This window comes from Macaca fascicularis, chromosome 1 (assembly GCF_037993035.2).
Source record: "Macaca fascicularis isolate 582-1 chromosome 1, T2T-MFA8v1.1".
Lineage (NCBI taxonomy): Eukaryota > Metazoa > Chordata > Mammalia > Primates > Cercopithecidae > Macaca > Macaca fascicularis.
Genome location: NC_088375.1, coordinates 107210447 through 107221999, shown reverse-complemented (window position 1 = coordinate 107221999; position 11553 = coordinate 107210447). Strand labels below are relative to the sequence as shown.

The window sequence follows — 11553 nt, the reverse complement described above, 5'->3', positions numbered from 1 at the left end:
GCCAGGCCTGGGTTTGAGGAAGAGGAATAATTTGACCAGTCAAAGCCCCCATCTGATGCTGCAGCAGGGCCCTGGACAGACAGGAGGGCACATGAAGTGATCTCCCCTACATGTAGGGGAAGCCTATGTCCATGCTAGGTACAAATTCCGAGGCTGTCGGGCCCTTCCACAAAGCACAGTGGTGCTAAGAAGATGCAAAAAGCCTAATAGATAAAAAGACCCATGGCTCTATAACTCCCTAGATCCCCAGCCATGCCCCAAATAATAACCAACCACACCAAGGGTTTGATATTTTTTTATTAACATATAATAATATATTTAATAAAAAATAGTATCCACTCTGGCTCTCTCCTCCATTGCAAGGGGAAGAGTGGTGAGGAGGGGCTGGCACTGCCCACCCCTAGGCATCCGGACAAGCCCTGCCTCCAGGGCTCCTCTCTATCCCCTGCTTTCCAACAGGCTCTGACCTCCAGACAGACGGTTCAAAGTTACAAGTGCTTTAGGCCCTCCCTTGAGTTCCCCCAGGCCCACCCCTTGTGCAGAATTCAGGGGCCACCTGGACAAACCCCTTGCTTTTTCTCATTCTTGGCATCCTTCATTCATGCTAGAAAGAGGATCTGGGGACAGAGAGCAGAGTCTCTACCTGCCAGGGGGAAGGGAGGAAAGGAACGGTGGTGGGGGATGGGGCCAAGAAGAGGGATGGTGATGAGGTCCCCTCATTGGAGCCGGTCACTGCGGAATGAATCCTCCACAGCAGGATCGGGCAGCAGGGCACAGGGGTCACTCAGCATGTTTAGCCCTTCCAGGCCCAGTGGCTCCATGCGTAGCTCATCTTCTAGCCCAAGCCCTAGCTCCAACCCAGCTGCTGACACCTCAAAGCCAGGCACTCCAGCCAGGGCTGCTGCAATCTCCTTAGAGAAACCTGGAGAGGAGTCCCCTGTGGGTAGAATAGACAGGTGAGGACCCCATGTCCTATAAACTTTTCCAAGACCCCTCAATCTCCTACTCATTAGTGAATGTGTCATTCCCTCCTTCCATTTTCCATCACCAGCCACCCCCACTCACCTGTGAGGATGATGTTAGGCCCTGAGCCATGGCGGGAACAGTGGGTCAAGTTCTGGTGGTTGAGGGTGTGGGGATCCTGAGGGCCACCCATTGGCCCCTCACCCCCTAAAAATCCAGGCCCTTCAGAAAAGCCAGGGGGATCCAGCACCAGGCTGGTTGATGGGCTCTCCATGCTGAACTGCTCCAGCTATGGACACACAGACAAATCTTGAGGAAGTAGGATTTAGAACTGGTATCCTGCCTAGCCCTGCTAACATAACCCCTTTGCCCAGAAATCTTCATCCACCCCAGGAACAGAGGCAATGACAGAGGGAGGTGGCAGCAAGCAGAGCGACAGAAGCGAGCACGGGGCCCGAAGTAAGTATGGGCACCGTACCTGCTGGGCCAGAGCATGTGCATGCCAGGAAGAGAACGGGTCAAGGCAGAAGTCATCAAAGAGCAAGCTGAGCAGAAATAGAGGGGCAGGAGTAGGGTCAAACGCAGGAAGAGAGGAGCCCCAAGCTGGCAGTACTATGTTACCTCCAGGGAGACGAGATCTCCCCACCACCCACCCCACCTAGATCTCCCCATTCACAGTGCACCAGCCATGCCATTCAGGCCCCATTGACCCACCCTCACCCCCTCCCCTGCTTTTGAGCAAGGAGCCTGAGTACTCACATTCCCCAGGTTGAAGTCACTCATTGGCCGGTGGTAAGACTGTTGCCCATGCCCACTGGGCCCAGGTGGGTACAGTGTCCCGTAATGGGACTGCCTGCCTGGGGGCTGCCCACCTGAGGACTGCACTGAACAAGACTGAGAGGGCAGTCCTGGCTGCTGTAGAGACTTTGGGGTGTGTGGCTGGGTAGGCAGAACCAGACTTGGGGAGCTGTATGGGTATGGGGGCAACCGCTGGTCAGTCGACAGTTTACTGGTATCCAGGGGGACGCCCTGAAAAGAAGTAAAAAGAGGGAAGCTTACCGCTCAGTGTATACCCCAAGAATTCTTAGTCAGGGCTTCCCACCTTCTTTAGCTACAACCACTCCCAAAACAAATGTGACAACATTCTACATTCTCACGGGCATCCCTGGGGTTGAGTGCAGTTACTCAAAAATGGGTATTAGTTGGCAGGGTGTGGTGGCTCATGTCTGTAATCCCAGCACTTCGGGAGGTCCAAGGCGGGTGGATCACCTGAGGTCAGGAGTTCGAGACCAGCCTGGCCAACATGGTGAAACCCCGTCTCTACTAAAAATACAAAAATTAGCTGGGTATGGTAGCGGGCGTCTGTAGTCCCAGCTATTCAGAAGGCTGAGACAGGAGAATTGCTTGAACCCAGGAAGTGGGAGGTTGCAGTGAGCCGAGATCACACCACTGCACTCCAGCCTGGGCAACAGAGCGAGACTGTCTCAAAAAAAAAAAAAAAAAAAAGTGCGTATCAGAATGAAAGTGATATAGTGAGGCTAACACAGGGGTAATTTTAAATCTATTCCATAAGTAAACTATTCTCCTTTTTTGAGACAGGGCCTCACTCTGTTGCCCAGGCTGGAGTACAGTGGTGCAATCATAGTTGGAACTGAAGCCTCAACCTTCCTGGCTCAAGTGATCCTCCCATCTCAGCCTCCCCAGTAGCCAGGACTACAAGCGTGCACGACTGCGCCTGGCTGATTTTTTATTTGTTGTAGAGATTGAGTCTCACCATATTGCCCAGGCTAGTTTTGAACTCCTGGGCTCAAATAATCCTCCCACCTTGGCCTCCCAAAGTGCTGGGATTACAGGCATGAGCCACTGTGCCCAGCCTTAGAAGTAAACCATTCTTAAACCTTGGTACTTGAACTATTTATTGTTAGTAAATAAGGAACTAAGGTTGAGAACTGCTGTTCTATAGCCGTGAAGAGGCCCGAGGGAGTGGGAGAAGAAGGAAGGAAAAGGAGAAAGAAAGGAAGGGAAGTCAGGCTCACTCCACACTCTGGGAACAGAGCCCTTGCTAATCTGGCCTCAGTCTTTCCTACAAAAGTGGGGACCTGAGTAAAGATGGAACATAGATCACACATTCCAGGGACAGCAATGAAGGAGGAAAAGGATAGGAAGGGAGACAAGGGCTAAGAATTTCATCTCTGTGGAAAAAGCCCTAAACTAAGAGTTTCGAGTTCTAGTCTCAACTCTCCCTAACTTGCTGGGTAAACTTGGAAAAGACACTTTCCCTCTAGGTCCTACTTTCCTCATCTATTAAGTGAAGGGATTGGGCTCCACAGTAGGAGATTCTCTGATTCTACAAATTCTATGAAATTAGGAGGGGATACAGGGGAGGAGATGGGACAGGATAGAGGCATCAGATAACAGACAGACACGAAATGGATAGGAACAAAGGAGGCAAATAAAAGGAAAGGGTAAGCTACTATTTGTCAAGCATATACCTGGGCTATATGTGGTACTAAGTATTTTATGTATGTTATTTCATTTGATCCTCATGAACCATCCTTGTTTTAGAAATGAAACTACTGAGGCTTATAGAAATTAAATAACTTGTCCAAGGTGACTGCTAGTAAGAGGTAGAGCCAGGATTTGAAACTAAAAAAGCTTAACCACAGCTTTTGTGTTTGCACTGTGAAGCAAAAGGAGACAAGATGGATAAACGATGGGGCAGGTGGAGGACAGAGGAATGGAAGGGGATGAGTATAGAGTAGGTATTTGAGGAAAGGAGGGTGGGAGGGAAACAACATGGCAGAAGAAAAGGGAAGGGAGACAGACGTGCAGGGAAGGCAGCCACGCATACCTGAGTGATGGAAGACAAGGTGGGTGACATTGTTGGCGAAAACTGTTTGGGCAGCTGCTGTTGGGACCTTCTGGCGTCGGCTGGGCCCGCGAGCAAACTCAGGGGGCTGAGGGGCACACGGCGGTGGTGGGGGGAGGCCCCAGGGGTAGAAGCAGGGTAAGGGGGGGCGCCCAAAACAGGAGATGAAGTGGAGGAGGAAGAGGAGGAGGAGAGAGCCGGAGCACTGAGTGAGGGGTGGCCCAGGGAGGTGGTGGGTAGTGCATGGCGGGCCAAGGAAGAGGCAGGCAGAGAGGGGTGGCTGTGGGAGCCCTGGAGCTGGGGCTGAGGACTGCTCAGGGAAGCCTGGAGGTTGGGATTGCTTAGGGAGGACTGCAGGGATGGGTGGCTGAGAGGTGAATGAAGTCCTGCAGGCACAGACAAAAAACCAGAGATGCCAACATTACTGATGGGAACTGGGCCCCTTTCCACCCAGAACGGGTAGCAGTGACCAGACTATGAAAGCAGCAACACAACGTCCTCCCTACTCTATCCCTGACAGCACTGCCCATCTGGGGGCTGCCCTTCCTCTTCTTTCTAGGAAACACCACACCAACCAGTTATCACTGGCTGAGAACTGCCGTGAGGGAATCCCGGGGTGCAGAGGTGACAGGCTGGTGTGGGCGGTCACAGCAGGATCTCAGGTGCTCAAACCGCCCTCCCCTTCATCCCTCCAGTCAGGCAGCACCCAGTGGGCACATGGCCAGGACAGCCACTCACCTGGTGCATCATAGCCTGGGCCCAGGCCCATGCCCCCGCTGATGCCCAGGTGAGTCATGGTGTGGGTCAAATTGGAGGTACTGTTGCCCCCACTCAGGCTAGGGTAGGCTGTCTCTTCAGGGTCCAGGGGGGTGGGCAGTGGTGGGGGAAAGTGCAGGTTGGTGAGGTCAGGTAGGGAGCCCCCCGTGTTCATGGCAGGTGGGAGGACAGGCACATTGGCAGGCTGGTCAGGAGATGGAAAGATGCTAGGGGAAGGAGAGAAAAAGAAAGATGTAAATAGGAGTGGGGTGCGGTGGTCAGGGAAGAGCAGAGATCAGTCTTCTACATCTCCCTGTACTTCCTTCCCCCAACTCTCAGCCAACCTCAGGGAATACTTACTTAATTCCAGGGACTTCACAGGACCGAGGTCGGGAAGAGGATGAGGATAGCTGAGGAAAGAAGGAAGAATATGGAAAATGAGGACAGTGCTCAGTGGAGAACCCTGGAAGGCCTGCCCCATGGCAAGGGGATAGCAGAGAGACTAGTGGGTGACACCCGGTGGCCTCCACCTACCTTCTTAGCATCCCATGGCTTCAGCAAATGCTTGTCATCTAGCAAGTTCTCCTCAATAGCAGGTACTTGAAAGAGAAAGACTGGTGATGGGAGAGTTGGAGAAAGAGCCCGTAAGGCAGGACAGGAAGCAGAAGCAGGCGGGAAGGAGTCCTGCTCCCTGAACCTGCACACAATCCCAACACCAGCCCAGAAATTGTTTGGCATCCAGTACCCACAGCAGTGAGGAACACATACCTTTGGGGTCCATTTCACCATCCAGAATACCTGCAAGGGATACAGTGGCGTTGGCTGCAGTGCCCACTTGCCTACCTGCTTTAAATAGCTCCGTGGAGGCCAGGCGTGGTGGCTCACACCTGTAATCTCAGCACTTTGGGAGGCCGAGGCGGGTGGATCACGAGGTCACGAGTTCAAGACCAGCCTGGCCAAGATGGTGAAACCCCATCTCTACTAAAAACACAAAAAATTAGCTGGGCGCGGTGGCAGACGCCTGTAACCCCAGCTACTCAGGAGGCTGAGGCAGGAGAATCACTTGAACTCGGAGGGCAGAGGTTGCAGTGAGCCGAGATCATGCCATTGCACTCCAGCCTGGGCGACAGAGTGAGACTCCGTCTCAAAAAATAATAATGAATGGATGAATGAATAAATAAATAAATAAATAAATAGCTCCGTGGTTACTCCCAACCCTGGGACAGGGCCACTTACCCCCACGTCGGCTGGGCAGGATGCTGGGAGGTGTGGGGCCTGGGTAGGTATCCTGGGGACTGGGGTTCATCACACTTGTATGAAGGGCAGAGTCAGAGCTTGTCCTATGGGGGGAGCAGGAATGAGCTGACACCAGTGACAGTCTTCCTGGTCCCTAAGCCCTGCCCAGCAAGGGAAAACACTAGCTGGGCTGGAAATGGGGGGTGGTGAGGGAACAGGGCCCCAGAAACTACAGATAAGAGGAGATGTGGCCTAAAGAAGGCAAAGGCCATCACCTGTTAAGTGCAGATGGTAGTCGAAACAACTGCCCCTTCTCTGCAGGGAAATTGCCCCAGGGCATCGTCCTGGGGTAGAAAAACAAAGTCATGAGGAGGAAGGCTGGCTGTGGACAATAAGGTGGGTATAGGGGTTGGAAAATGTGGGGCAGCCAAGATGGAAGTGAAGATGGCTAGGCACCCAGATCATCCCCTTTTCTTTCTGTTTCTTCTCCTGTTTATGATTGACCCCTCCCCCAGTCAATCTAAGAGAGCTGGAAACCTCTCTGCCAGGACCAGCTGAATGGGAATCTTGGAGCCCAGCAGCTCTTCTGGGTATGAGCACTGAAGGTGAGATGGACAAGGGGAGAGTTTCAGAAATCTAAAAGTGCCAGAGCACTACATCTTGCACCCACCTTTGACAGAAGGTCACCATTTTCACCTGCCCCTCTGCCATTCTCCCCTCCCCCTTACACACACACCCCAAGCTGGCTACAGTTCCCATTGGTTCTGCTCTAGCTGGACTGGGAGGCTTGACCACTCGTGTCAACATGGCCAAGGCTGGACTCTGACCCACCTACTCCAACTGCCTCCACCTCTCTCAGCCCTGGTGTTATAGGAAGAGGTACTGTTGAAACCTTAGCTCAGTAATCCCAACCCCAACCCAGAAGGGGCAGCTCCCTCCAGAAACATGTCAGAGAGTAGGCAGGAGCTTCCGCCTGCCCTGGACACTTACCTTCGCCAGCTAGACTCTGGGGGAGGAGATAAGTAGGCAGGACTGTAGGGAGAGCTGTCAATGTGAACAGCACCAGTTAAGGAAAAAAGTAGAGAGGACAGATGAGATAGAGGCCAGATGAGGAAAGAACAGTGGAGGCAGCAGATAAGTTGTTTTGAGAAACACATACCTTTCTCCTCTTCTATAAGGGACAATGATAGGATCAAAGAATGGAAGAGAAGAAGGGAATCAGGTCTAACGGGGCTGAAAAAATCCAGGAGAATGTCCAGGCAGGACTTCGAGGATACAGGTACACATGTCTCTGAGACTGAAAACTCAGAAATGTGAGGAGAAGGGACGCAATCTCCTTTAGCAAGAGACAAGGAAGGCTGCCTCTGGCAGCAAGCTGATGTGAAGACAGCCAGAGCCAGCCAGAGACAGGGGGCACAGCCTCAGGAGCAAAAACTCCTTATCACAGGACCAGGTGCTGATGCAGGAGCTATGGTTGTTTTCAGGGAAGCTGGGTAAAGAAGAGCTCCAAGAGAAGGATGGGACTGCACAACACTTCAAGTGCTTCCTATAAGTCCCTGAGGAACCCCATCCCACTATCTTTCAGACACTCCCAAGTCCCCTGTGAAGGATATGTGGCGGGGGTATCGGCGAAGTGGGGACACCATTCTTCGAGGATCTCGCTGCACCCGTTCCACCAGCCCATGGTGCCGTGTGCTTCGAGATGAATCCAAAGGTGAGTGGAGGGGGCTCTGCCAAAAAGGACAGAAGTCAGCAGGGGAAGCAGCCTAAAGAACCTCCACTCCTCCCTGGCTGGTGTCTACTCACCTGGAACTCGGCCAGGCCAGAGCCAATCTGGTTAACATTGGGCAGAGACCCACCATAATGAGAGCTCCTTGTGTACGCCAGTCGCAGTTTTTGGGCCTGTAACTGAGACATGGGGAACAAGTGGGAATGTCAGGAAGGTCCTGAGCACTATTTCCTTCAGTCATCCTTGCCATCTCTGTCACCAGGATATGCTGCTGCTGTCACTGCTTTTAAAATATCTAGGCCAGGCACAGTAACTCACACCTGTAATCCCAGCACTTTGGGAGGCCGAGGTGGGTGTATCACGAGGTCAGGAGATCGAGACCATCCTGGCCAACACGGTGAAACCCCGTCTATACTAAAAATACAAAAAATTAGCTGGGCGTGGTGGCGGGCACCTGTAGTCCCAGCTACTTGGGAGGCTGAGGCAGGAGAATGGCGTGAACCCGGGAGGCAGAGCTTTCAGTGAGCCAAGATCACGCCAGTGTACTCCAGTATGGGTGACAGAGCGAGACTCCATCTCAAAAAAAAAAAATCTAGGCCAGGCACAGTAGCTCACACCTGTAATCCCAGCACTTTGGGAGGCAGAGGTAGGAGGATCGCTTGACCCCAGGTATTGGAAAGCAGACTGGGCAACACGGTAAGACTCCGTTGCTACAGGAGGATCACTTGAGCCTGGGAGGTAGAGGCTGCAGTGAGACGTGTTTATGTCACTCTGCTCCAGCTGCCTGGGTGACAGAGTGAGATCCTGTCTCCAAAAAAAAAGTAAATAAAAATAAAGAAATAATCTTCCAGAAGAAAGGCCAGTGTTGGGGTTTGAAAGGTCCACTGAGATTTGGTGCAAATAACCCACCAGAGCCCATCTGCAGACTGCCCTCATCAATGATATCACTACTGTTTGACATCATCCTGCCAGGCGGAGACAGATATTCTGCTCAAGACCTGTCTCATTTGGCATCACTCTAAGCAGAGTCCCTGAGGGGCTGCCAGGAGCCCCCGGGCTACTCACAAGGGAGAGTGCCTATTAGGAACCTCTGCTTTCTTTCTAGATGCATCCAGGACTAATTGGGTCATTAAGAGGAAGGCTACAGATGGATGTCACAGAGCCATTACTGCCAGCCTTTTTCCTTCCCACTCTGGAGAGCACAGGCTTCTGGGCTCTGCCACTTGCCCAGCCTCAGGAAGGCTACACAAAGCCTGCACCTCCCAAACTAGAACATCCAAGGAATGACAACTCTCCTAGCTGGAAAAACAGCACCAAAACCAAGGGACATTCTTCCACTGAATCCTAAGGCTCCTGAATTGGCAGGGAAGCCTGGAGGAAGAGGGTGGAGAGAGCAGTAGCCCACTCCAGCATGGGCCAGAGCCATCTTCCTGGTCTCATCCTCACTTTGGGGAGATATGTCTGGCATAGACGTCAGACAGCCTGACATGGATTTAGCCTGTGTACAGATATCCTATCTCTGTGAGAGGTGAGCATCTATTTCCAAGGCTCAGCCCCTGCCACCAGCCAAATAAACAGGCCCAGGGCAAGGCCATGGGGAGGAGGGTAGCTGAGGAGGGGCAAGTTCTAAGAGCTTCCAGGGTCACACTCTTGTACAGAAGCCAACATCAGAACTGACGTTCTGTTCCAGGAGGTCAGCCTAGTGAGTTCAGTGGGCACTGTGCTGACCTCTGGACCACTTCAAGACCACTATCAACATATATGGCAACCCCAGTCTCTCAGTGGTATAGCCTCCCATGACCATCTCTGTCTCAAATGAGCCCTCCCACCTGGCCAGATAACAGGCTGAGTCCCAGATCTCTTGTCCCTAGCTCTAGGCTTTTGGGTCCCCTGGCCATATAAGCCCACTAGACTTTTCTGTGTAGCTGAGAAATTAACCAATAGGAGCAAGGTGGGTAGAGGGGGCCTTTTAAGAGATCAAGGCACCATAAAGAGAAGCCCCAGCTTTTGAGTTTCACACAGCCTTTCTTTGCACATACAAGCCCTAAGATCCCACCGTGCCTCTGCTAGAATCACAGTCCTGAGGGCAGGGCCTCACGCTATCGAGATCAGACTCCCATCTTCCTGTCTCTGTCCCCAACATGATGAAAAAGCTCCTAAAGGGGAGCAATCTACAGTTAGATCATAATCCTCACAGTGGTTACAGTGGGTTATGCACACACATGCACGTAAGTGTGCACATGCATGCACAGACACCCTCCCAGATTTGCCTCCCCACCTAACTTCTGACTCCCACAAACTAGGGCACATACTCCCTAGAGACTCAAAGGGGAAAGGACGAGGAAAAAAAAAAAAAAGACTAACAGAGTCAAGGGGGATACACACAAAAATACAACCAGAGTCACAGTCACAGATGCAACCACAGTCAGACCAGCAGAAAAAGGCTAGAGATGTTGTAGTAACGTTCCATCATCAACCCTTAAATTCCTTCTAGCTCTCTGCCATGAGGAATCACTGCAATACCCTTATTGCAGTTTTTTTAGAAGAATGTGTCCCTAAATTAAGACTGCATACCACCTAGGCAGACTCCCACCCCTTGGTCCCTCTGATATCCAGCCTTGGAAAGCAAGAAATCAAGGCCGGGGGGCTTCAGAGGCAGCCTGGCAGAGGCCTGAAAGTTCTCTCAAGAACTTTCTAGGAATGAATATTTCCTACACATAGAAACCCTCCAAGGCACCCTACACACGGACCCACAAAGCAGCCATCTCCCTAGAAAGCTCAGCAAACCATAGAGTTCCACACAACTTATGGTCGAACGGTTACCCAGTTTTAGGATTCAAAACTCTACCTCTCCCCCAAGGAGGCCAGGACAAAACACCAAGCAATGGACCTCACCTTCATTCACGTCAGGAAACCACAAGTAGTATTTGAAAAAGGAAGCAAAAGGACGGGACGCAGGAGGGGACTTCCTGCCCCACTATACACAGCACCGCTCGTTCAAACCACGCAAGGGGCCCTTTCCCGGGGGCACCAAAGCGCAGAGGGCAGAGGGACCAGTTTGGAGGAGATCACAAACTCAGAGGAGCCAGGTTACAGGCAAGCAGACCTCCTCCCAGGCCATACTCCAATACCAGGCATGCTTCAGTAGCGTCCTCGAGGGGACTCCGTCAGGGATGCACAAGGACCACTCACCTCCTACCTCCGCCGGACCCATCTCCTCTCTCCGTCCACTCCCGCCTCACGTACTCGGGCCCCCAGTCGCCTCTACACCCCCAACCTCTCCAGTGTTTCGGTCTCCCCCAGCAAAATCCTTCTTCCTGTCCCTCGGCCCTCAACCTGCGCCTCCCAAACGGCGGCGCCCGCGTCCCCTGCCCCGTTCCGCCTCCTTCGCTGCGACGCCCGCCCCCGCCCCGCCTCTCCGGTCTCCGCTCTGTAACTGCTCAGCTCTGCTCGGCTCCCCGGCGCGGCCCCTCACCCGGGTGGAGCCGATGTCCATCATCACCTCCTCGAAGGCCGCCGTCTCCTCGGCCTGACGCTGCTTCTGCAGCGCGATCTTCTCACTAAATTTGCGCGGATTGGAAGCCGAGGCCGAGGCCGTGGCCGAGCCAGGCCCGTTCGCCCCCGACGTCGCCATCTTCCTTCCCCGTCCCTGCCTGCCACCCTTCCAGTACCAGCCGCGGCCTTCGCCGCGGCCCTGGCCCGGCTCCTCCAGCCGTAGCCACCGCCGCCTCAGCGAGCACAGCGAACCCGGCCCCAGCCTAGCCCTGACCTGTTGAGCGCGGGGGCCGCCGGGAATTGTAGTTTGTTTACGAGACTCCTTCACGTCTCCAGTCACGCAGCACCGGGAGGAAACGGACTCCACTTCCCAGCAGCCCTGCTGACTCCGGAAACTGGGGACTTCGCTCCACCCTCTCGGCTACTCCCTGAGAGGGGCAAGCTGGGAAGAGTAGTTCTAAATTAGTCCTGAGACTACGAACGGAAAGGGGAGAGGAATTAGAGA

The 11553-nt window shown here is 53.2% G+C and overlaps 1 protein-coding gene across 16 annotated transcripts; it reads right to left on the bottom strand.

Moving 5' to 3' along the window:
• Positions 1-281: 281 nt before the first annotated feature.
• On the bottom strand, positions 282-11416 carry CRTC2 (CREB regulated transcription coactivator 2). Of its 16 annotated transcripts, none has more exons than XR_012414494.1 (14): positions 11029-11284; positions 7631-7732; positions 7441-7554; positions 6815-6879; positions 6100-6168; positions 5825-5928; positions 5357-5386; positions 5123-5202; positions 4949-4998; positions 4571-4815; positions 1723-1992; positions 1442-1508; positions 1066-1252; positions 282-937 (listed from the first exon to the last, which is right to left on the bottom strand). XR_012414494.1 is itself a non-coding variant. In XM_073995082.1 (14 exons), exons 3-14 carry the CDS (start codon positions 7468-7470, stop codon positions 717-719), a joined length of 1755 nt encoding a protein of 584 aa, XP_073851183.1. In that variant the 5' UTR covers positions 7471-7554; positions 7631-7732; positions 11323-11416; the 3' UTR covers positions 282-716. The 16 variants fall into 16 exon arrangements, 11 of the variants coding, with proteins under 11 accessions (XP_073851183.1, XP_065401629.1, XP_065401631.1 ...); XR_012414492.1 differs by lacking the exon at positions 5825-5928 and adding an exon at positions 3815-4218; XM_073995082.1 differs by lacking the exons at positions 1442-1508; positions 11029-11284 and adding exons at positions 3815-4218; positions 11323-11416.
• Positions 11417-11553: the final 137 nt, after the last annotated feature.

Bases quoted from the DNA above. Each gene is read 5' to 3' on its own strand.
- CRTC2 (XM_065545557.2), bottom strand. From the start codon at position 11,187: ATGGCGACGTCGGGGGCGAACGGGCCTGGCTCGGCCACGGCCTCGGCC. The intron at 7,555-7,630 runs GTGAGTAGACAC...CCTTTTTGGCAG, and splicing joins CTGGCCTGGCCGAGTTCCAG to AGCCCCCTCCACTCACCTTT. The intron at 4,219-4,570 runs GTGAGTGGCTGT...CTGTGCCTGCAG, and splicing joins CCCAGGCTATGATGCACCAG to GACTTCATTCACCTCTCAGC.